General features: G+C 46.2%; 2 protein-coding genes across 3 annotated transcripts in view; one reads left to right on the top strand and one right to left on the bottom strand.

Moving 5' to 3' along the window:
• Positions 1–24,813, bottom strand: part of IFT140 (intraflagellar transport 140) — a 58,777-nt gene that overhangs the window by 12,798 nt on the left and 21,166 nt on the right. The gene's annotated exons all lie outside the window — the stretch shown is intronic.
• On the top strand, positions 2,880–24,184 carry TMEM204 (transmembrane protein 204). Its single transcript, XM_010226278.2, has 3 exons — positions 2,880–3,532; positions 13,341–13,496; positions 23,936–24,184. The coding sequence occupies exons 1-3, from the start codon at positions 3,259–3,261 to the stop codon at positions 24,178–24,180; spliced, it is 675 nt and encodes a 224-aa protein (XP_010224580.2). The 5' UTR covers positions 2,880–3,258; the 3' UTR covers positions 24,181–24,184.

The raw sequence follows: 24,813 nt of genomic DNA, 5'->3' as shown, positions 1-24,813 counted from the left end.
GCAGGCAACACCCATTCCTGCTGCCTTGCCTTGCTCCTCAGATGCTCTCCATGCCGACCTCTTTCTTGGGTGGGTGACACGTCAAGTGCTGCTGTCCTTCCTCCCCGATAAGCAGGGAACAGGGCTAACATCCTATCAACACAAAAACCCAGCGCTGAAATCAGCTGTGACAAAGTGGTCCCCTCCAGTGACCGGACAACATGGACTTAAAATGACGCACCCGTTTCAGGGGGAACCTGCTCGCCATAACCTGAGATCTAAACCAACCTGATCTAAAGCTCATGTTATCAGGAGACCCAGGGCCTCCTCCTACGTTTTGCCTGGCAGCGAACTCGTTTCATCAACCCCAGCTCCCACCTGCAGCTCCTCACCCATCCGAGGCCACAAGCAAAACAACTGGGCAGGGAGCACGAGGGAATTTTACCCCTTGCAACGCTGCTGTAAAAGCAAACTCATTGATTTGCATGAATTTCCCATCTCAAAGCCACAGTAATTAGACGAGCTGGACTGCCTGAGACTTGCAGCCTCGTGCCGCTCATGAAGAAGGTGCCTGCTTTTTGAAGGCAACTTAATTCAGAAAAGAAATGCAATAACTATATGCAGCCCAATAACTGCTGCGGAAAGAGGAACTGCTGTGGCTGGGGTTTAAAGGGTTAGACTCATTTTGTTCAGCATTTGCAAAATACGATTGCCTTATTTTCACATGTGCAACAGGAAAACAACCTTGTGCCCTTCTGAAAACATACTTTCAGATTTCAATAAATGACAGAAATCAAAGACAAGAAGAGCAGAAACCTGTAAAGGTTTATCATCTGCCCTCATGTTGAATCACAGGCTTAATTTTTATAACCCATAGTTATTTATGGTTATTTTAAAATATGGTCATTCTGTTTAGGAAAATTCTTTGAAAAATGGCAGGCAGCAGTGTATTATTTATATTACAACATTCAAAATTTATAGAAATATGATCACTTAGAGAGGAAAATAAAAAAGAAATCAAATAGGCTCCACTGCTGTGAAAGTATGATAATGTTCATGTACTTAAAGCTTAATTTGTTAATAGAATAAAAATGAACTGAGTCAATAGAGGATCAGTGAATTTTTGACCAGATTTGTAGATTTTGACAGATGAAAAATACTTACAGAGTTGTATCATTCAAACATTTGCTCGAGATAAATTCTAAACAGTTCCTCTGAGTACTGAGGCAACAGCGATCTATTGCGTAAGTAACTTAGCTGCTATGATAAAATTGCTTATAAATGAGATCTGTTTTTTAATTTATTAAGTCTACTGACGTGAACTCTTGTGCATCCTGCACACTCTGCCTCGGCACAGCCCAGGGAAGCAGCTACTCTCGCCCGACTTCTCACTGCTCCCTCTCCAGGCTGTTGACAAGAACGTAGGTGTCGTCCCATCTGCATTTTATCACGCCGTATTTAAGGCTACGCGTTATTTTTTACATTGTGTTCATTTATGGTGTTTTTTTCCAGCCTGAAGACTTTTCCCAGGATCGGGCTAGGGGAGGGACCCGCTGCAGCCAAGCCTGGAGGGCAGAGGGGCAGGAGGAAACCTGCAGCTCCAGGTGGGCACAGAGCCTCGGGGAGCAGCGACCGCTGCAGCTCCGTGGCTCCGAGGTGGCTGCTGCGCTGCCTTGCCGCAGCGATTGCCTAAAACATGAATAGTTATTGAGAGGCAGCCTCTCTGCAAGAGCCTTCTGAAAACACCAACGCTTGAGGATGCTTCCTTTTCCAATTATGCTGGGAAATGCAATAACCCTTTTTCAATCCCTCATGGAGCAGCTTTCCTTGAGGTTTGCACAGACTGAGACCCGTCAGAGCCAGCCGCCTGCACAGCGGTTAATACTGTATGAACACAGGCATTGGATTAAGCAACTTCTAGAAGCTTTTCCACTCTTGAGGCGCTGCGAGTTGTTGGCGGGCGCTCCCAGAAGGGCTGCGGAGCCACGAGATGTCTCTGTGTGCCAGGACGCAGGGTCAGGGCCGTGTCGGCCCCGCGCGGTCTGGCAGCCACGGCCCTCATGTTATGGGGGCTGCAGCTTCTTCTTCAATTTATTTATTGGGTTGAGAACATGTGGTTGGGAGAGCTCATCTGCCCTGCAACGTTACAGGGACCTCAGCACAAAAAAAAAAAAAAGGGGGTGCCAAGGGTGCCCCACACAAGGCAGGAGGCTCAAGGGAGCTCCAACATCAGGCTTTTGTTAAAAATAATTTTAAAATGCTTCTTCCTTCCCCTCAGTCCACTTCTGCAGCCCCAATGCTGCGGATCTGGAGTTTTTCCCCCGACGTGGGAGGCCGGTCGTGGTCCCGGTCGTGGGCGCTGCGGCCGTGGCAGCTCCAGCTCCGCTCGCCCGCGGCTGGGTGGGAGGAGGGAGACGGGAGGGGGGGCTCGGCCAGGGAGGAGGTCCAACTTTAGAAGTCTCCATTGCCTTTTCCTTTCAGGAAACACATCCTGTTCATGTTTGACTGCTGCGGCAGCGGGCTCTGTTTGTTGCAGCCGGCTACGCCCTGAGGCTCACCAAAAACAGACGCAAAAAACAGCCATTTCCTCTGTGTGGAGAGACAGAGGAGGGGGGCCAGAAAACCCTTTTCCTCACAGCAGTCTCTGCGCTCCGGTCGCTGCCACTCACGGCTCGCACATTGGGAACGGGACACAGCAAATTCCTCAAGAGACCCTGAGCTCCGTGGGTGCCTTTGGGGGATGAAAAGAGCAGCGTTTGGCTCAGCTTTGAGGATGACCATGCTCGGCGTGTGGGCACTTTTCTGAAGGCTGCCCCCGAGGAGGCTGCGGGCGCCGCCGGTCGCCGCCAAGCCGCACGCCGCTGGCCAGCATTGCGCCCGCTTGCGTCCCGACGGCTGCTCGGGCCCTCCCGCCGCGGGACCGGAGTCTTTCTGGCTGCACCTCGTGTCCCAAGGAATGGACCTCCCCGTCACGCAGTTCATCACCGGGCTGGCGTTGCTCATCAAAGTGCAAGAAGGCGGATAAGCTGAAGCCGCGAAGGGCAGAGCTGCCCGGAGAGCTTCTTGGCATCCGTGTTTTATGGATTTCTCCCACCTACCTCTCCATAGTCTCATTTGCTTGATCGGAAGCGCCTCGGGAGCCGACGTTGAGAATGAACGGTGATGTCCTCTAGCCGCCCATAACACCGCAGCGAAGCCGGGCCCGACTTCCATGTGCCGCAGCTGACTGAGACCTCGCGTCTTCTGTGCACACGCACGGCAGCGAGCTGACAGTCAGATATGACTGTCCAGAAACTGGTAGCCACAGCTGTGTTGGTAGCCCTGGTCTCGCTCATTCTCAACAACGCGGCTGCCTTCACTCCCAACTGGGTGTACCAGACGCTGGAGGATGGGCGCAAGCGCAGCGTGGGGCTCTGGAAGATGTGCTGGCTGGTGGAGAAGGGCCGAGCGGGCACGGGTGCCCAGCACGGGCACGGGGAGGAGCGCGAGTGCGAGGGCCTGGGCTGGGGCTCCGAGTCCGCCGGCTTCCAGGAGTCCCGCAGCACCGTCAAACGTAAGTGCAGCCGTTGTCACCCACGCGGCCGCGGGAAGCAACACGAGGAGGGGCTTTGCCCCCCCTGGAATCCCAGCTGAAAGGCTGATTCACAACATCCGTAAAGCTCCATCCCCAGATAAACAAACCTGGGGATGTCAGAATGACTAGGTGCCCCAGATAAACCGAATTCCCCTCCCTCTCGCAAAGACGTGTTCTCAATTGCACGGTCCATTTTGTACAGCAGGCAGAAAGATGTGCTCTGAAAAACACACCTGTGACTTGTAGCCCTAAAGCGCAGAGGAATCTCCTGTTCTCCTTTCCCTCCTCCCAGGCTCCTACCATAAGCTTAGATCTTCCTTCTCAGTACAGCGACCCCCTAACTCCAGTCGCTTCAAACACTAAAAATCCAAAAGCAGCAACAATGTGGTTCTGATACTATGCTAGATTATTTCTCTCTCTTTTTGGACGTGCTAGGGAGGAAGAAGACAGCAGCGTTTGGGGCAAACACAAGTATACACTGAGCTGAGCCTCAAATGCATGCACACTAGTCGCCCGTTGTGTGCTCTGCGTGGGCAATGGGGACTCCTTAGCCACAGCATCCTTCTTATTTTGCAAATTCAGAGATTCTGAGCATCGGAAAAACACATATAGTTTGAACTGAGCTATAAGCTGAAAAATTGGGGGTATTGGGATGGTAGGGACAGAGGCTTGGAGCAGCAGTGCCTTGGGCTTCACTCATTCACTCAAATGAATTTCACTCAAAAATCATTCACTCTATCAGTGAGTCCTCAGAAAAGTCACACTAGTAATGTGATTTTACATAGAGTTTTGTCATGGGTTTGAAATGAGGAGAGTGAATTGTTCCGTTCCTCCTCAAGGCCTCTCACACGTGACCCAAAGGAAGAAAGAAAAGAGAAATTTCTTTCCAAAAAAATGCCTTGCTGTGGACCCATGCCATATCATTCTTTTCCCAAAAAAGCATGCAATAATTTTCTGCACATGAGCTAATAGTAGTAGCAGCGGTGGTAGTAGTAGTAGTAGTTTTGGGTAAACCACAAATAGAAATCTTCCAAAATGTTCTAAAGTCCTTAGACCTGATTTTCCTTTTTTTTTTTTTGAAAGAATTTTTATTGATAAATAGTTATAAAAATGATGAGGCCATTGAAAAAGTCCCTCAATGCATATCTGTAATTTTATCATTGGAGTAAATGATAATTGGGGTATATCACTGCCCCGATCAGTATTTATAAACCATGTTCTAACCTCAAAAAAATGTGCACACCATTCAGGATTTTAAAAGCACATGCTCTGCATTCAGCAGCTGGAATGACCTCCTGCATATTGAATTTGGCTCCTGCTGTGTGTTTTATGCCTGCAAGCTCATGGGTATTTCTTGCTATGCATCGTTCAGCAGACGGGTGGTGCTATAAAGATTGGCACAGAGCTATCAGTTTTCTAGCAGAATTGCACGGGCAGCAATTTCTTACAAACAGAAGCAAAAAGTAATGGAAAATGCTAAAAATTCGAAGTAAGAGTTATAGTATGAGCACGTTCCCCCGAAAATTATTTTAGCTAACAAACATGCTTAAAAAAAAAAGTTTAAAGAAGGACCTTGAGGCCTGATGGCTCAATTTGTGTATGAATAAAGCACCTATTCACTATTTTACATGTGCATATAGCAAGAAAAAAAGGCGAAGTTTGAGTCTTTGGAAGCCATTTAAAGTAAAACTTTACCCCTACATGAGAAACTACTGATGCAACCAATCTGTTGTGCTTGCTTTTCAGACGGATGTATTTCCGTCTCATTTTACTCTCAGTTATTATGGGCCAGATTCTGCATCCAGATTTTTATCATTGTAAAAAATTTCTCTAATAAGAAATCATGTGTTATTTTAATAAGGTGTAATGCAATCCACACCTGTCAGTTATAGATAATCACAACTATACAAACATATATACGTGTGGGAGTGTGTGTGTGTGTGTATATATATATGCATACTATATATATAAAACTTTCTAAAATAAGTTAATTCCTTGAAGAGATGAGCTACCCTATAATATTTTGCATATGATTGTGAAAACATTGCCTTGCCATTTGAAGAACAAGCAGAAAACGTGCTCTTGCAGCAGCAACGCAAGAAAAGTTACAACACCACTCAAAAATGTATGTTTACTTCCACACACACACACATTCACACACCTATATATGTATATATAGATATGCATGTATGTACATTTATCCAGAGGAAAGCTTATCTTACAGTTCAAAAGAAAAACTAAAACCTTGGAGAAGCAGCTTTTCCATATACTGACAATTTCTGCATTAGCAGTACGTAAATAATAACCAACTGAATGCACCGCTACACTCTCGCTCGTGCATAGAAGGGGCAAAATGAAAGCAGGGCCCCGGTCCCCTCGCATCACGCACACAACTCAAAGAACATGATTCACACCAAAAATATGCAAGTAGGTCAATGTGTCAGGACTTGCATATGCTTGAACTAAACCACAGGAATTTCAAACAAATAATACTTGAAGTCTTGCACATATGGGGGGAAAATACCAAAGAAAATGATCTGTCAAGGTCACAGAGTGGGTGAATGGGAAAAGTCACAGAGCACATCCACCAAACATCTCTCTGGAAGAGCAAATTCCACAGCAAAACACTTCTCTGAACAAACTCCTCACTAACAAGACATGGACATGAATTTTCCCATCATGCTACGAATGACTGGAGCAAGAGGAGAGCTCCGTCATTTTGCATTCAAATCACCAGATGCATCAAGGCTGTTGAGGAGCCAGGAAAGCAACCCTGGGGTGAACTCCAAAGACCATAAAAGACAAGGGGAAGTCACACATGCCCTAGTAAAGAGGTGCTTGTGGGTAGAAAGGGTTAGAAATAGAAAAAAAATGAAGTCCAGGGACAGGAATAAACCATATGAACCAGCAAATCTGTGCATCCAGGTCTTAATTTAGAAAAATCATGTTAAAGGCTCCTGAGGGAGGACTCCTGTATGTGCTGGATAGTCTTGTTTCTATGAGTGGAAATGTTTAAGTAAAAATACAGCCAAACATACAGGAAATAATAAGCAGTGGAACAAGCAATTAAGACAGGCTTATTAATTCAGCAGATTATTAACCTAATAACCTTCACCACCACCACTTTAATCACACATTTTTTCTGATACTTGCTTCTTGCACAATCAATTTCTCCCCTTACCTATTTAAAATACTTACTTATAGAGTAACATATTCCTCACTCCAGGGAAGCATCTCCATAGGGAGCGCAAGTCAATGTAGCAGCGCTGACTGAAGCACCTAGAGACTTTCCACTCCTGTTTTTATCCACTTCTTCCTTCCCTTTCTTGCCATTCAGCCCTGTACCTACCCCTCTTTCAACTACCTCTTTTGCCAGAAAGCTTCTGTGAGCCCCTTCAAATGATTCCAGTGCCCAAGCACTGGAAGAGAGAGGTTATGGAGCATCCTCCTTCCTTGGGGCTATTCCAAGGCTGAGGTGACCTTGCTTGAGCAGAGGGACGGACCGGATGGTCTCCTGAGACCCCTTCCAAACTTAGCCCTTCTGAGCTTCGGTGTGATTCCATGGCTAACACACCATGAAGACACCGGGTTTGGAAGGGAGGGTTATTTTTTTCCTTGGTAATTTAAGCTGGATTGAGGAGTCATATTTGGAGTCCAACAAGTGCTGCAGTAGAATAATGAAGGGTGAAAAAGATCCCTGCTAGTAGCAGTGAACAAGCACATCTGAAATCTTTATACTCAGAAGCGGAGCTCGGTTATAAGGATTACCATCCAAATATTTCTAACATTCACATGCCACTAAATGATATAAATTTAAAGCCTTATCATGGCATGTATTTCTCTTGCTGGGAACTCAGCTGGCAGGTCTCCACCTCCCTTTAGAAACAATCTAGTTCGTTAACTTAATGCTCACAGCAACTGGAATGAGGACAAAGACTCTTGTCCAAGTCACAGAGATTTGGTTGCAGAGCTGCTGTTACACTGTGGATATGCCACATGGTTGGGCTCTTGCGTGCCTCTCCTAACCCTCCCAAAAAGCGCGTGGGTCAAAGCAGAAATGCACTCGGTGCCTGGGTAGCAGAACTTGTCTTGAGGGCTTCCACAGGGACCAAATGTAAACGCCCATCCAGCCAACAGCTGAGCATGGTACAGACACATACCCCTTGTTCCACATATACAGACCAAGAGAAGCCCTACTGGATCTGGGGGAGCTTCTGCCCAGGAAACTGTTCAGGCTCAGACAGAGTCAGCTCAGTCGGTAGCTCTGGGCTTGTGATGCCCTTTCTAACCATAGATCAACATTCAAATCAATGATTTGCAATGTTTTCAGTGCAATAATTTGATGCAATCAGTGCAATGCAGTTCTCTGTGGTGGCCAGTGACAGGACAAGGGGTAATGGGTAAAAATCAAAACCGAGACAGTTCCACCTCCCTGTGAGAAAGAACTTCTTTCCTGTGAGGGTGCCAGAGCCCTGGCACAGGCTGCCCAGAGAGGCTGTGGAGGCTCCTTCTCTGGAGATCTTCCAACCTGCCTGGCTGCCGCCCTGTGCCCCTGCTCTGGGTGTCCCTGCTGGAGCAGGGGTTGGACTGGATGATCTCCAGGGGTCCCTTCCAGCCTCAGCCATTCTGTGAGTCTGTGATTGAAGCACTAGTGGATCACAGCAGAGGCAAGAGGCCTGTTCTTCAGCTGAGAGTGAATGTTCATTTTAACACGAACTAGCATTCTACTATGCTGTAAATAAGTAAAATCACATTTGGTTTCTCTCCCTCCGGTCAGGTCTGTCTGCCTTTCATATTAAATACTTGAGTACTAAATTTCAAGCTCAGCACTTGAAACCAAAGCATTGCCACACACTTCCTAATAAGCCCTTTTCCCACCCGATCTCTGCCTCAGTTAGTAAATGAGCTCATAGGGTGACTTCTGCTCAATACATGGCCCCTGTACACTTCATCCACAACATCAGAGTGCTCTGGAGAAACACAATAATCTTACATCCTTCCTTCCCATTCCTATGGAGCTGCCAGTGCTGCTCCAGGTTCTCCACAGCTCTGCCTTGGCCCCGCCCGAAGCGGCGCCCCGCGGCTCATCGCAGCGCTCAGCCCTCGCCTGAGGCGCTCGCTCGCACGACGCAGCCGGAGCCCTCAGCGTAGCCAGGGCCTCTCTGCTTACATTGTCCAACAGTCGCCAAACTGCTCTTTTTCCTACCTAGCAGCTGCAGGACATTCAGTCTTTGGGAGCTAAACCAGAGCTGAAGTGGGATCAAACTGCCCCTTAATGTTAGATTGTAGACTCACAGTTATGTTAAGAAACATTTCTCAGGATGCCTAGCATTTTCATAGTGGTCTTGGTGTTCAAGGCAGGAATTATACAGGAGAGCTGCTTCTAAAATAAGCCCAAGTTCACTTCTCCCGGACGGATTCAGCTTTATTAACGGCCAAACCCCAAGCGGGACACAGCACAAGCGGAGAGCCAGGCGCACGACCCCGCTCCAGCTCGTGCACTAGTTCATGGAGCTCCCACAAATTAAAACCGTATAGGCCTCTTCAAGTAAAATATATTTTTTTGGCTTTTCCTCATGTTCAAATGCCTTGCATTTCTGCAGTCCCCCTAAAGTGGATTTTTCAAAACGACAGAAAAAGCAGAACTTCATTGCACAGAGGCCACGCACTACCCCGGCCTGAATCACGGGCAGGCGTCACACCCCGAGCTTTACGCAGAGCCATCACTGTTACTTTCTACCCAACTTAACAACTGCGTCAGGCACGGGAGATCACCAGGCACTCACAGCAGGGGCTCAGAACTGGCCCAAACTAATTTTTATAGAAAAAACAAGAGATTTATACCTTACCTCAAGGTAACACCTTATCAAGATGTCAAGTTACAGATGAAAAACACGTATGGCGATAGATTATAATAGAGAAAACTGACTTACTGAACCTGCTTGGATTAAATTGTAGCAGAAGAATATGGTCTCAGGCCACAGACACCCAATCCCCAAAGACGTTTCCTACCCAAGCCTAGCAAATGAAGCTGTTGAAGGATTATATAAGAGATTATAAGCCTGTTGAAGCATTACCAACTTCACTAATAAATGTTTAGAAAAATCTATAGGTCATTCAGAAAGGCAAGGCATGCAGTCACTTCTTCTCTCCAACATCAAGCTATACGAGAACACTTAGTATTGGTAAGAATGATACCTCAGTGTGTAGATTCAGAGTTTCAATAAATAAGTAACCAATAAATAAACCCAAGGATCATAAAAAGGAAAGGTCACCAATGGTAGAAATCCCTTTTCTTTCAAATTCCTTTCATCTCAGACATAGCAACCATTGAATTCCCTCCTATAACCTCTGCCTTTTTATACTAACAATTTTTTAAAGTTAATAACTGAGTAATTAAAAAGAAAAAAAAAGGATGAAAAGGTACAATGCTAATTGGTTGAAATAATTTTTAAATAGAAACCAGAAAGGGAAACATTTGGTTTTAAAAGAAAACTGAAGATAAACACAACGATAGTGTAACGCTTGATCAATACCAGCTTGACTAGAGGAATTTCCTTTAAAAAAAAAGCTTCAGCTGAGAAAAATGAATGCCAGCCCATCCAGTTCCAAAGACTTTTCTAATTCTTTTGATAGGCTTTTCTGGATTCGCTCCTGGTGCACGGGCGCCCGCGCTGATGGTTGCGCTCGCTCTGTGCTCGCCAAAGCAGAGCTCCTTCTCAGGGAACGTTTTGAGCAAAGACTAAAATAGCACAAGCTGTGAAGTGTTCTCCACACACACTTTGTGCTTTGGTCCGTCAAAAGCTTTGATTCCAGCCTATGATTTTGCATTTCCCTAAATGTGTCAGGCAGTTTGGGAAGAAAACCTCACATTTTAAGCAATTAGCACAATTTGATTTTCTTTTCAGTGAAATCATCCTTCCTCATTACTACAAAACACCATAGATTACTCTCTCATTTGACTAACCTACTTTTTCCAAAGCGCAAACCACCCCGGGGCTATCATATAACATAATAGAGCAAAATAGCTGCTTGCAAATAACAAAATCAAATCAACGTTTCCAATCCAGATGGATACATCTGGTCTAGGAAATGAGTAAGGCAACAAGGAATTTGAATTGGTCTCATCCCTGGAGCTTGGGTTTTGACCCTTGACTGATCACTGTGCTTTAAACGAAGCAGAACTCGTTAGGCAGTGCCCCGAGCTGCCCAGTTGGATTCCCTGTTCCTGATTAAATCCTTCTCAAAGTAAACTAGGCTTGAGCTGGTCTTCCAAATGGATAGAGCTAAAGAAATTGGGCTTTTATATTTGTCTGTTTTATACTGCACAACAACAGCTGCTTCAAATTTTGGCTGGCCTGTGCTCCTTTCCCCATCTCAGAAGGAATGAACCCTCCTGGGCAGCCAGTGTGGCTCCCTCGTTGCTCATTAACAAGGAGTTTTTAGTTCCCTGCTTGACTACAACTCCAGGCACCAGTCACCCACAACACCCACCCCTAGCTGCAGGAATTGCTTTTGGCAGCGAGACTTCAGAGGTGCAACAAGTTCAAATCTCATTTGGTGGCCACCAGTGTCAGCAGGACAGACTGAGACACCAAGTTCTAGAAGCTAAGGGTTAACCTGAACACCAGCACATCTGGGACACAGCTGTTACAGCCCTCACGCACCTCATGTTTCACACACTGGGGCTAAACCAGTCTGCAAACCTGGTGGAGCTGGCAACGGCGATGGGGGAGCGTAGCTACTAGGAATGAAGCAGAAATGTTTGAAAACAGTCAAAACATCCTTCTAAATTAATGCTAGCTATAAAAGGGGATGTAACCCATCCGAGCATCTTGTCCCAGCTTATTCCATAGACATCACTGTCCTGATGTCATGAAACTATGCCAAGGGATTCCTCCCTATTCTACTCTCTCTCATCAGCAGCCTGTTGCAGATCCATCCTGAACCATGTCACCTTCTTTGGGGTTAAAAGTAGTTTTGTCAAATAGCAGCTGCCTTTCTAGATCCCTCTGAACAACAGATATTATCTTAGGGGAATAAGTGTCCCCAAGTTTGCAGTTACTCCAAGTAATAGCAATAAAGATGTTCTAGATTGTATGTCCATGTATAAATTCTGCTGCACTCTCCATCCACAAGAGATCAGCGATCAAGGAACCTTTATTTAAAGGCTAAGTTATTACAAACTCTGCTGGCTTTCAGTGGGGCTATAGTCATAAACTTGTTATTTTCAGTATCCTGGCTGTAATAATCTCTATGGCAAAGGCAGCAGAGTTTTTAATACAGTTAAGCAATAAAAAAAAAAGCAGTGTTGCTATGCCAATGGGTTTTAAATATTTCAGGGATGAGATCTGGGGCATTTACAGAGCATCTGGATGGTACTGGCTGCCAGACAAAATTTGTTACAGCTGTAAACCTGCTTGGTTTTGCACTACAGACAGTCTTATAGATGAATAAAAGTACTTTTATAATAAAGGCTGCAAGCCTGTAGCTTCTCATATGTATCTTGTTTCAAAGCCATGGCTATTTCTTCAGAATCTATCAGTCCTCAAAGTCCTATAGAAGTATTTAAGTAGAAAAACACATGAATGCTCAAAGCTTTGCAAATATTTACTAAGCTCAACAATATGAGAACATTATTTTAGTGTCAGCCAACATGCTTTGCTACCTATAAATGCTCAACGTGGCAAGACGCCTAAATTCTCTCAATGCTGTAGAAGTAACTTGGAAACTAAAAACAAAAAGGCTAAACATTTTTGAGAGAAGAGGAAAGAATGGCTTGATGCATTTTTATGGCTTGCTTCACCAGACCTGACTGACTGCAAGGAAGTTTGCTCTTGCTTGCTAGTATCAAGGTTTGTGTTCCATGCTTTCTAACAGTCTCCTTGGAAGACCAGGAATTTATTTCTTAGACTTCAGTTCTTCTGTCATTCATGGACTGTTGCAGGAAAATGCCTCTCTCTGAGACAAAAATGAGCTAGCCCAACAAAATACACTCAGTCTTCCTGCACGGCAGCACTGAGCAGGAACATCAGATACCTTTAAGAGATGTGTTAGAATGGAAAAATACACTGGGACATCAGGGTACACTGAAATCCTGCATTTCTGCTGCCAAGAAAAAAAAAAAGACATCCAAAAAAAGCCCTAGATAAAGCAATCTGGCTGACAATTAATCCTCTGATAAGAATTTTCCAGGAAAAATAAAATAAAAATAATAAAACTCTGGTTGACTTCCCAAGCTCATTCATAACTAGCGAAGTCCCTCTTGAACATTCACTCTCCTCCCTGCCCCCTTGCACTCTGGGCTGCCTCTGTTTCAGAGCAGCAGCAACACGTTAGCAGGAGAGGCTGGACTGGCCCTGTGCTGTCCCCAGCACCCACCTTTAGCTGCAGAGGAAGGAAGAGAAGGAAAACAGGACATCCCTCAGGTTAACAGGAAAAGCAAGGGAAAGAAATCTGACTAAAACTATCGAACTGCAACGAATATATTCCATTCAGCAGCCAGCTGGGGGGAGGGGACATAATTTATTAGTTTCTCTACTTATTCCTGTAATTATTTCTGTGCTTGACTTTATATTTACTGCACAAGAACTTATTATGTGCTTGCTTATACCTATGGAAACGATGGCAAACTCGTTGCGCAGACGAGCGGAGCACCGCTGCCCCGCGCTGCTGCCCGCGCTACGGCCGGGAACGCAGCCTCCTTGCGGCGCGGTTGAGCGTGAGTGTGAGTGCGAGTGCGAGGGGAGCCGCGCGGCGCGCTCTGACCGCGGTGCCCTGTCCGCAGTGCAGTTCGACATGATGCGTGCCTGCAACCTCATCGCCAGCGTGGCCCTCGCCGCCGGCCAGATCCTCTTCGGCCTCGGCCTGCTGGAGCTGCCCCTCGTTTCCCAGGACACCCAGTGGTGGGAGGAGGCCATCGCCGCCGTCTTCCAGCTTGCGAGTAAGTACATTTCTTTTTATGGATGGAGAGAGAAGTGCCTATGAAATCCAAGTTTCCTACCTTAGGAGTGTTTCAGGTGGCAAAGGGTGGCAGCAAAAAGGCCTACAGATAAGTTTATTGCCTCTTAAAAGCTCTCCCCACAAGATTCTGCAGCATCTGGGTGTACATGAATAGAGACTTTTCTCTTGGATATATCAGGAGGAGTCTTCTGCCAACCAAGGAACACAAGCCGTTATTATTTCCTCAGAATCCAGGAAGGAAAACGTGAAAGAAAGAAACTGGATGTAATTTTAACCCAGGATTTAGGAGGCCAAAACGTACCAAAGGAAGTGTCTGAAAGCACAGCAGAAGAGCTGCACACATTTCTGAAGTCCTACTGAAACAACATTACACAATTTTGAGATGGATAAATCTTACTCCATGGAGATGAGCTGGATTCTGATGCATGGATTAAAAACTAGCAAATGAAATGCCAGTGAACGACTTGGAAATGATGCTGGCTATAAATAAATAAAACTCCCCCAGTAGCTCTCATGATCGAAGAGTGCAGAATGGAGCAAGGAAAGGAAGAAACAGCTTTATCTTGATTGCAGAGCAAATGAACTGACCCCAAACGAAACATTTTTAGATTGATTTATGATTTAGAGACCATAATCATGATTTACAGAAAGGCATGCATGCTTCTGAGCCACAAGGTATTTATCAGGCCAGGTGGCCAATCCTATAAAATATCTATGTGTGAAACTGTCAGTTGTGGAGTGTCATATTCAGACTGATTCAGACCTTACAAGATCAGCTTCAAAATACATTATTATTATTATAACCAACAGGCTATACTAAAATAACTTTTTTTGTTGTTGTTATTTTGATTTTTAAAAGTCAGGATATTTAGAATGGCATAGAAGGGCCCCGGTTTGCAGTGCTGCAGGATGAGACAGTAGCACAGCTCACGTGCACAGGGGTGCACGGCAGCAGCACCCAGCAAGGCGAACGGCACCGAGACGCAGGGCCACGGGGATGGCAGAGCCCTCCGGCCCTCGCCGCCCTCCGCCGCGCGCCCGTGTCTCACGGGGCGGAAGCGCCCGCCGGCCCTGCGCGGGTTTGTTGTTTCATTGACAAACAGCACAGGGGACGACCGTGGGCCTTTCTTCTATCAGGGCTGCTAATTTTAGACTGGACTTTTTTTTTTTCTTTTTTTTTCCTGTGCTGGAGGCTGTTTTAAACACAGTCCGAGAGAGACTGAAGGGCGCCAGGATATCCCGGCCGGGAGGAGGAAATGCCTGCTATTACCTGTTATGCAACTGAACCTTGAAATCCCCAGCGCTGGCGGGGCAGAGGGGAGAGCCAGAGCCCGCAGGACGAGCACAGCCCTAGCAGCACCGGCCGCAGAGGCTGTCAAACCAATTCCCCTGCCTGGCGCTACCCAGAGACGCGCGGGGGCCGCAGGAACCGCGGCGCTGCCCTGCGGCGGCCGCGCGGGACCCTCCCCTCCACGGCCCTTTTACTGATCGTTCCTGCTCTGCAATCAGATTTGCAGCCTTGCACTGAGCAACACGAGAGTCCTGGTCCATCTCATTGCCTTAATATATGTTTTATTTAGGATATTTAAGGGTTTTTAATGCATTGGTTAAAGCCAATGCATTTTAGTCTAGACAGACCATCTGGGTGAAAGGAGCAATGTTTAAGAAGCAACATCCTTAGATCTTGTTAAACATTTCCTTAGCGCTCGCTATTTACTTATTGCACTTTCCAACAAGCTATCCTGTCACACACTGAGAACGGAGGCACCCATGTCCCGATCTTCTCTTTTTCAAAATCCGAACACTCTGAGGAATTGTTCTGCAATTTCTCTCTCTGTAGGAAACTTAAGGAAAGAGAAATCTTGAACCATGTCCCCTCTCCTGCCAGCACAGGTTTCTCCTGCCGTATGTCAACCAGTGCTGAAGAGATGAGCACAGGTCACTGGCAGCCTAATATGTAAAATGGCAGGGGAAGCCTTGAGGTTAAGTCTCCATATTGCAATGCTGACCAACAACTTGCTTATTTTTATCATCAGAGACATGCGCGTCTCACTATAGTCCTGAGGCAGGAACAGAAGTCCTTATTTGAAGTTATTGTACTTCCAACCCTATCAAATTTTAAAATGACCATCTCTGGTCTTGCCAGAGCCCGCCAAGGCTCTGGGCACCGCTGGTTTTCCTTGCGCTTCTGCCACCTGCACAAGCATTCGACTATCATTTGGAAAGGACAGGGCGCTCCCAGAGACTGAAGCCCCAGGAAGGAGCGAGGAGGGAAAGGAGAGAGGAAACACTGCTGCTCCAGGGACTGCAACAGGATCCGCACAGCTCCAAAGCCTCCCGGCCTTGCGGGTCCCGTCCACAGCAAAGCTGGCTGTTGGCTTTGGGAAGGGAACATGGCAAACGGGAGCCACCGTTGCATGGGGAATTGCGTGTCAATGTGCCAAGAATTATCCCAGAGGATTTATCCTTCCCCCTCCCACCCCTGGGAAAGGCTCCAGACTTAGTACGTTGACTTCTGGATGAATAACAGAGCCCTGCAGAAGAGCAATCAGCAGAGGGAAGTCCATAGTCACAGGACAGGGGGTAGAGAGGAATTCAGAGAAGCCTGAGCCACTAAAAGCAGCAACCTGCCAGGCTAGATCAGACCAAAGGGGTTAGAGCCACATGCCCTACCCTGAACCATGGTAAATACCAGAGATTTGAAGGGGGAAATGTTAGAAACATAACAGGGAAGATGTGGGATATAATATTCCTCACATTACGTCTCATCCTAGTTTCAGGATTGAAGATTGCTATAAACCTCAGGAATAACAGTTAATATCCTTTCCAAATACTTTTCAGCATTACATTCTTTTAATATATAATATCCTGAACACTAAGAGGAAGTTTTGTGTCCCTGCTGTGCTTGTCATTTACAACCATATAAACTGCCATTTTACTTCTCTTGAATTTCAAGCCTTGCATCCAAACTTTCTCTACCGTGTATTTTTGCTGAGAGCGTATTTCACTCCAGATCCCTAATGCATCACAGGAAACCCAAGGCCATAGGATCCCAGCACTGTAAAATCTAAAACAAGTAACTGTTAGAGCACTTACCCTCTCTTCTTTCTGAGTACTACAACTTTGGATCTGTTGATCTCTAGACAATCTTAATGCGGAACAGAAGAGCAGGGCAGTCACTGGAGAGAAAAACTCAGGATGGTCATGATAGAAATGTGACCCTGTTTTCTGTATTACTTCCTTCCACCGCTTTCCTCCGTGACACCCAAGGCACATTTGTTCCAAGACGTGCTCTTACTGAGCTGTAAACCTAGTGCTTCCTGAAAAGGAAGCACATCACCGACACGCTGCAAGTCATCTAAAAATCGTGAAAGAAGACGGAATTTAACTGGATGATTTGCGGTACATGGTTTTGTTGTTTCACACCTTTTACTTCACCCCCGTGCCAAACCTGTGTGTTCTTTACCTGGACTACAAACCGCACCAGAGTGACCTCGCTTTCTGCACAATGAACTGCCATTGCCAAGGTCTTAAGTTGCGTAGGCTGGTCGTGCTCGTTGCAGTGACACAGCTCCCGCAAGCTGCCAAAGCGGCTCGCTGGAAAGGGCCGCCGCTCTCAGGAAGGGATCGCGCTCTTCGACTGGCAGAGCCACAGCAGGGAGACCCGCGGATACTCTCCATGTCTAAATGCACACACGAGCAGCTGGCAGTTTGTAACAGCACCTCAATGTCAAGAGCTCTGATTACAATTACGCTGCGCAACAGGTATTGAACCAGGTAAATGCCACTTGTGCAAGTAAGTGATACGTCCTTAAAAAAGTCTCAAGCTAAAGCTGAAAAACTATGTAACTATTAGTGTTTGATGCATCAGGATATAAGAAAGACAGAGCACTTGAAGCATGAGCTGCTCTCACTGATTTTCCAAGTTAAACCAGCCACAGCCGTTCCCGCCGGGCGCCTTCACTCCAGCCAAAGCTTCTCGCCTGTGCCCGGCCCAACTGCAGAGGACAGCAGAGATTTCAGGCACGCTGGCACCCCTGCACGGGGCCAGAAGTGCCAAGTTCAGGTCGCTCGCAGTGCCCGCGCGTTCATCTGAGGCAAACAGCAGTTACGGCCACCTCACAGGAAATGCTATTGAGCTTTCTGCTCAAGGAGCAGCCTCGTTTCTGGGGAAATCACCAACAGCAAGTTGTCTGAGAGCAAACCGAACATGTCCGCAGGGCTCTGCGCCCCCGTGGAGGATTACTGCCAATATAAGGTAGAAATCACTGCCTTGCACTAACGCTCCCAACCTTATCAGGTTAAGGACAAAGAGGGATTGACAAATGCGAAAAAACAGCCTAACACACAGAATCTGCTGTAATTCTGTGATGAAAAGCAAAGGAAGAGAGCCTTATTGCTCTCAAGGATCTTTGTTACTCCCAGTTTGCTTCATTCTAGGTATCGTGTTCTACTCCACATCCTCAAAGGGAATTTTTATTGTATTTAGCAATACCAAGGTGAAAACTCAAAAGCTACTCAAGACTTTCTGACATTATAAACACAATAAAATCCTTCTGTGGCTTTCAATCTGGTGCTACAAAGAGCCAGAATCTAGTATAGAAGCATTACATTTAATATTTAATATTAACAGACATAGGAAAAGGCGTTCACCTAAGCATTTCTATAAGCTCTGTAGCAATCACACTTGGGCAATCTATGATAAATAGAAACCAAGTATTTGATAAATAAATCTGAGCTCCTACAAGCAGCTCCTCCAGGGTTGTGACTTGCAACAGCTAAATGACTCTGAAAAAAGTGCAACAGGGAGGTAGAGGGTGAAAACTCCCCCCATCTGCAGTTCTGCTGGGCAAGGCTGCCCTTTTCTTACTTCTCTCTCTTCCTGGCGGGAAAGGGTACCTGAAAAGGGCTGTGCAGAGAAGAACTATAGTTTTCCTGCACGGAGCTACTGCGCTGGCTTCTCACTGCAGAGCAGCAGCCCGCTGTGCCTGCGCTCCGGCACAGCAGAGCAGGGGACAGGACTGGATTTCCTGAGGCAACTCCACGCTGTTCCCAACCCAGTCTGGCTGCCAATCCCCTAATGCCGTCATGCAGAGTTCTGCGACTGCATCAGCACTGTGCTAATAAAAGGAGAGGGCAAACCGAGGCAGGGGAGCTGGGGAAGCAGAAAGGGGCCAGCGAGCTCCTCCAGCGCTAAAGCCGTGGCACGGGCTCACAGCCAGCTGTCAGCCAACAGGAAGCTCAGCATTCAGCCCCAAAATGCAAGTTCAAAAAGTAACATTCTCCCAAGCTGCCCCCACTGCCACAGCCCGCGGTGTCCCAACCAAAAGTCCTCCTAGTGAATTTGTTATCTGCTTCCTTCCCCAGCGGAAAAAGCCCCCCCCGAGCAGGCTTGTTTTGCTAAAGTTGGGAAACAACTAGAGATAAACAACAGCTCTATGGGAAAATCAAGTGCTTTTAAGTAATCTCATCAGGGTTTTAGAAAAGATCTGGCCCCTGTGCAGACTTTGCACAATGCACAATAAAGTGACCTGAATTTGACTGACAAGCAGTTCTTCCCCAGCCTAACTATCCACCAACAAAATTAATGTAGGGCAAGATGGCAATGCATCTACAACCCTGTCATCTCTGCAAAACAGAAAAGAAACTAAGCCAGACCAAAACATTTAATATTTTTGTAACTAAATTCAACGTAGAAAAGAGTTTTTCCCATCTGCAGCCCTCCTAAAAGAAACAAGGACTACAAAGGATACTATTCAAGTAGGTATTTTAATTGCTTTCCACTAGGAAATGCCCTGCACTCTGCAGGTTCGCAGTAAAAAGTCAGCTATACCCACGTTATTCAGCCAGCTGTAGGAGCTTAACAGCATTCTTTTTCCCTACCATAGTCACAAAAAAATGATGCACTGACTGAATATTCAGCAACAGCAGCAGTTCAACAGCAACAGACAAGGATATACAATACTAATGACTGTCACAGTAAACAAATTTAGAGGTTATGATCCCATTATTATATTTTGTTTACCTGCATTAGTGAAAATGAAGCAGTAGTCACACTTCAGTTTATTCTTTTAGCAGTAGTCACAATTCAGTTTATTACAGATATAGACAGTATCCTATTAATGTACTAGGATTTGCTTACCAGCAACCAAATGGTACTTATGTAACAAGCCAGCCCTAATGTTGCATCCTCCAAACCGGCACAAAAGACCATTCCTCAGCCACAGCCATGCAGTAGAGCCTCAGCTGAATCAAAATCTACGTTCCCCAAGAGAGCAGCAGCAGAATAGCACCAGTGAATGACCCGGAGGTGCCCTGCCATGCTGGTCGGCTGCAGTCTCTGCTGCTGTGCAGGACTGCTCGCAGAACGAACAAGACTTGTGGCACACACGCAGCACCTCTCCTCCCAAGCGAGCGGCGGAGGGCTTCACATACGGCTATCTTTAGAAAAGCAGCATGCCTCAAAGCACAAATATCTCACCTTCTGAGCTCCATCTTGCTGGATCGATGAAATCACTCCACTGGGAAACCTCTCCCAAGCACTAGGCTTTCCCTTTCCAAAACACTAGGCAATCGTGTTTTTCTCTCCTCTTAAATATCACGTCCTGCCCAGCCCGTGGCAAATACACAAACTATTCCAAGGAGATGCTGTGTTTTGCCCTCAAGGGCTGCAGTGTGGGAAGGCAGGGAGCTGTGCGGGTGCCCACCTCCCTGCACCGCAGGGGCAGAGCCCAGGGCTCGGCTACGCGAGGCCAAGGCCACCTTGGCAGCAGCAATTCACCTCTCTAGCACCATAAAGGAATGGAATACATATATACAGAATACGTAAGGCTGCTCACGCTAGCCAAAGGAGCAAAGAATGAAGAGCCTCGTGCCCAGGAAATTTAGCTCTCAAAAAGGCTGTGAATCCTAGATGTTTTCCCAGCAGGTTTGCACCAGCAGATGTGACATTCGGGCAGGAACCTGGAAGCTCTATCACCCACTATTTCCAAATGTTAGTGACAAATACCTGGAAATCTGCACTGAAGAAGGCACCAGTCACAGTTCAGTAACGGGAAGCTATGCAGCTCTGGCACTGAATCTGCAGTCATTCCAAGTGCTGTGTTTTAATCTGCAGTGACCCCACAAGTGGGCTACTGAGGAACAACTCAAACATAAACTAAAGCTCCCAAGCCAGTAGAAAGGCTGCTACTGAGTTCAACTAGCTTCTGATCATGCTGTCTCCAGTTCTGTGCATCCCATTGTAGGAAACACTGAAAAGAAAAACAAAACCTATTACAAACATAGCGCACCATGGTACTCTCTGCAACTGGTCTTCTTGCACCCAGCTGTCTCTGCTAAGAAAGCCTGAAAGAAATAATGTCAGGCTGAGTAAAAGCTATTAATATTTGCAACTGCCCTTTAGTAGTTGTAAGTAGTCTTGACACACATCTCAAGAACTTGAATTCCTCCTCCTTAAAATCAAAATTCAATCAAATTGAATTCCAGCCTTAAAATGCATATTAGTTAGAACTATTTCAAGTCTCACCAATGAGTCTCTGACAGATTTTGTGATTTATATCACACTTCCTTTCTATCTCGATGAAAAGGCATATACACTAGAGAAGAGTGTCTGAACAGAAAAATAACCTCATACGATTTGGCGTCATGCACCAAAGGGACTCATCAGTAAGCTGGCTCTCTCATTCCTTCCTCGGTGCCCTGCTTCCTCTGGGAGTTTGAAAACAGAAGGAAAAGAAACAGTCCCTAACCTGGCCACAGGAAACACAAACAATCTCCCTCTCAGTTTCCTGCCTTTATATGGGAAAAGTAGTAGTTGTCATCCTTCAAAAGCGCACTGCAACCCAGAGAGGAGAAGAGCATAATTGGTATTTATTTGTGTTGTAAGACCTCAAGACCTCAGATATATAGATGAGGAGATACAACTTCTCTATAAACACATAGCAACAGACACATGCTGCTCCCACAGGATCACAGCTGGGAAGTACAAAACAAACATGGGAGTAAAGAAGTTTTCCTGGTTCTAAATATGGGGAATGAAGTCCTCTCAGAGGAGAGTTGAAGAAAGTGATGTATTACACAGACAATCCAGGATCTCTCTCTCTCTCCAGTGACCTCTCCTTCAACATTTTTAGCATCAATTCTTTCCACAGACGTTCACAGATAATTTGCCTCCAACAGTTGGCACCATTCATGGATGTAGATAGCATCTGCCTGGCTTTGAGAAGCAGTATTTTTAAAGGGACGCTTAATCTGATCTAAAACATGTTATCCACCAGTGACTACTGAAAAAAAAAATGAAGATTTATGCTTAATTTGTCCAGAAAAGCTTCACTACATTTCCATCTCAATCAGAACGCAGTTATTTTATCCAACAGAAAACAAGAAGCAACTTTTTAACCCATATATTTAGAAATAATGCTAGATGATGACCTGGTGGGATCCCATCTCCAATTCAGGTAACGTGGAGAACACAAGCAGAGTTCTAAATAACCCTGTGGGCTCAGCTTGGAGCCTGGGCCAACAACCATTGCACCAGCCTGTGGTTTCCGTAGCACAATTAGGTTGATGTGCTCCATGTGGCTACATTTTTTCCCCCACATCAAAGTAGCTCATCTTTGAATAAACCAATGACATGGCTACCAGGTCTCACAATGTCCATAAGAATCTTAAGGACAAAATGAAGGCATTCTCTCAATTGCCACCCTTACAACGGATTCATCAGCCTCAAAAACAAGTGGAGCTCGTTTCTTCACAGCAGATGCAACGACAGCGTGGCAAAGCAGCCAGAAAGAACTAGTCCTTCTGAGGAACATGCTTCCTCTTCACATATCCTTAGGACGGTCAGCTTCACTTCCAGCCACCTCTGGCACCTGCCATCTCCAGCACAAGCCTACTTTAAGAGGATGAGGGATAGCAAGGAGCTATAGGGATTACCGGTCACCTCCTAGGTAGACACAGGAGAGCCGAGGATGCCAGATATTTTCTGAATTAGGACTCACTCTACACTAATTTATAAGGACTTGTCTTTCTCAATGCTGACTCTCAGAATAAGTGACATGTCTAAGTGGTGGCTGACTCCCCAGCTCTGACACTTTTTTCTCATCTCCTTACTCTGTTTTTTAATCTGTGCAGCCTTTTCGTCTATCCCATCCCCACCACACTACTAGCGTGTCTGCAAGCACCGAGACTCCCATCGCGTGCGCGTCCCCCGCCTCCTTACGGAGCCCCACGCCGCATCCGTGGGGACGGCGTCTCCCCACAGCGCAGCTCGTGGCCAAAGCAGCACGCTCAGACCTTGCGCTGCGGGAGGAAGGGCCTGTCCTCGCCCACGGGCTGCGGGAGACGGTCCCGACCGACCCTTCTGGCCCTTTGCAGCCCCTGTTTAGCCTGGTCGTCTTCCTTCACCAGCCAGCCCTTCGGTCCATGCTGCTTCTGGTGTCGCAGCAGCAGTTACATGTTAACTGTTAGGAGGACAAGGAGGAAACCTCTCCCCGGTTAGTGAGACATATTTGCCTCGTTGTATGATTGTTTCAACCTAATTGCATCTACAAATATAAATTCAGCTTTTACAAGCTGAAAGCAAGTTCCTTGGGTAATAGGGATAGGAAGAAAAACTAATACAAGGCCCTGAGCACAGAGAAGTAATTACAAACTACTGATGCCTTCTGCAACAGGAGGGCAGTCTCACTGAGGTAAGAAAGTGGCAGTCGAGGGGTTTCGTTTCTGTTCCTTGGTCTAAGACAGAATTCCTCTGTGACTAGAAGTTACTTCATCTGTGAAATAGGGAACACTACTATATAGCAGGGGAGTATATCCAAAAGAACATGCAAAACTTATTTTAGTATTTGCAAATTATACCATCTGGATGGAAATTCTAGCTAGTGCAGCATTAGTACTCGATTAGCAGCTTTTATGATATTCTGCTTAAGGTTAAGGACTAATGTGCTCGAGGCTAGGCAGGAACAGAAACCTTGGCTCTGATGGCTTCTGGTGGCACAGTATTGTTCCTGCCTGGTTTATTCTCTCGTAACACCTTTTTTTTTCCAGCACAGAAAAAAAATGCAGCCATAAGGTCTCACTGCCTTTTTTTTTTTTGGTTGTTGTTCTTTTTTGTTGTTGTTTTTATTTCTATAACATATATTATGCTATTCATCGTATTTGCAGTTCATAACAGTGACCTGCCTTAAACAAACATTTTACAGTACAGAAGAACAACTCCTTCTGAACAAAGGATTTTCATTATTATTACTATTCATATACCTGCTCGTTATGTTGGCAGCGGGAATAAGAAAGATGACATTTGTGTTAGTGAAACAAGAGGACGGGGGAAGAAAAAAAATAATCGTCTAAGATGTCTCAGTACCGGAGAAATACGAAATAACTCACTACAAAATGTCTGTCCCCTCCTCCTTGCAGGTTTCGTTCTGGTTATTGGCCTGGTGACTTTCTACCGCATCGGCCCGTACACCAACCTCTCGTGGTCCTGCTACCTGAACATCGGAGCGTGCCTTTTGGCCACGCTGGCGGCCGCCATCCTCATCTGGAACATCCTGCACCGGCGCGAGGACTGCATGGCGCCGCGCGTCATCGTCATCAGCCGCACGCTGACCGCGCGCTTCCGCCGCGGCCTCGACAACGACTACGTGGAGTCGCCCTGCTGAGCGCCCGGCCGTGCCGCGGGAGCCGCCGAGCAGGGCCGCACCGCAGCCACGCGCCATTAACATCTGCATCATTTAAAACTGAGGGTTGAAGGACATCACAGCGCTCGCTCTTGTGGGCAGAGGCTCTCCATTATTATTTGGATGGGCTCCATCTATATACATATGTATAATGCACATAATTTTATATATATATATTTTATATTATATTGCCCTTCCCCTCTGCTGTACAGCACAGACTATCGGATTGTCCAAATCCTGACAGGACGTCACAGCCACTTGTACGCGGGGTTCAGCTGGAGCAGTCACGGAGTGTGTGAGAGGAAAGACAAGTCACACACACTCCTCCAGTCTGCATAATTTTCTCCCACTCCCCAAGGATGATTCAAGAAAGCTACAGGAGACCACTGATAACTATTCTTCCTTTAGAGGTAACAAACAGGCAATCTGAGAAAGCAGAAAACTCATTGCATAAGTGATAATTTCTAGCTGGAGTTTAAATTTCAGTTCTCTTTAGTCCCTTCACCTGCATTCATCTCCTCCTCCCCAAGGACTTTCTAATTAGCTGCATCTCCTTGCAAGCCAAAGTACGATCCACACAGGAGCAAAAAGTGCAATTCAACACGCTAATAGTAA

The sequence above is a fragment of the Tinamus guttatus genome, unplaced genomic scaffold (assembly GCF_059628265.1).
Source record: "Tinamus guttatus ecotype Peru unplaced genomic scaffold, ASM5962826v1 Tinamus_guttatus_pri_ptg000172l, whole genome shotgun sequence".
Classification (NCBI taxonomy): domain Eukaryota; kingdom Metazoa; phylum Chordata; class Aves; order Tinamiformes; family Tinamidae; genus Tinamus; species Tinamus guttatus.
The sequence above is the reverse complement of the archived record's forward strand: the minus strand, read 5'-3'. Positions and strand labels throughout refer to the sequence as shown.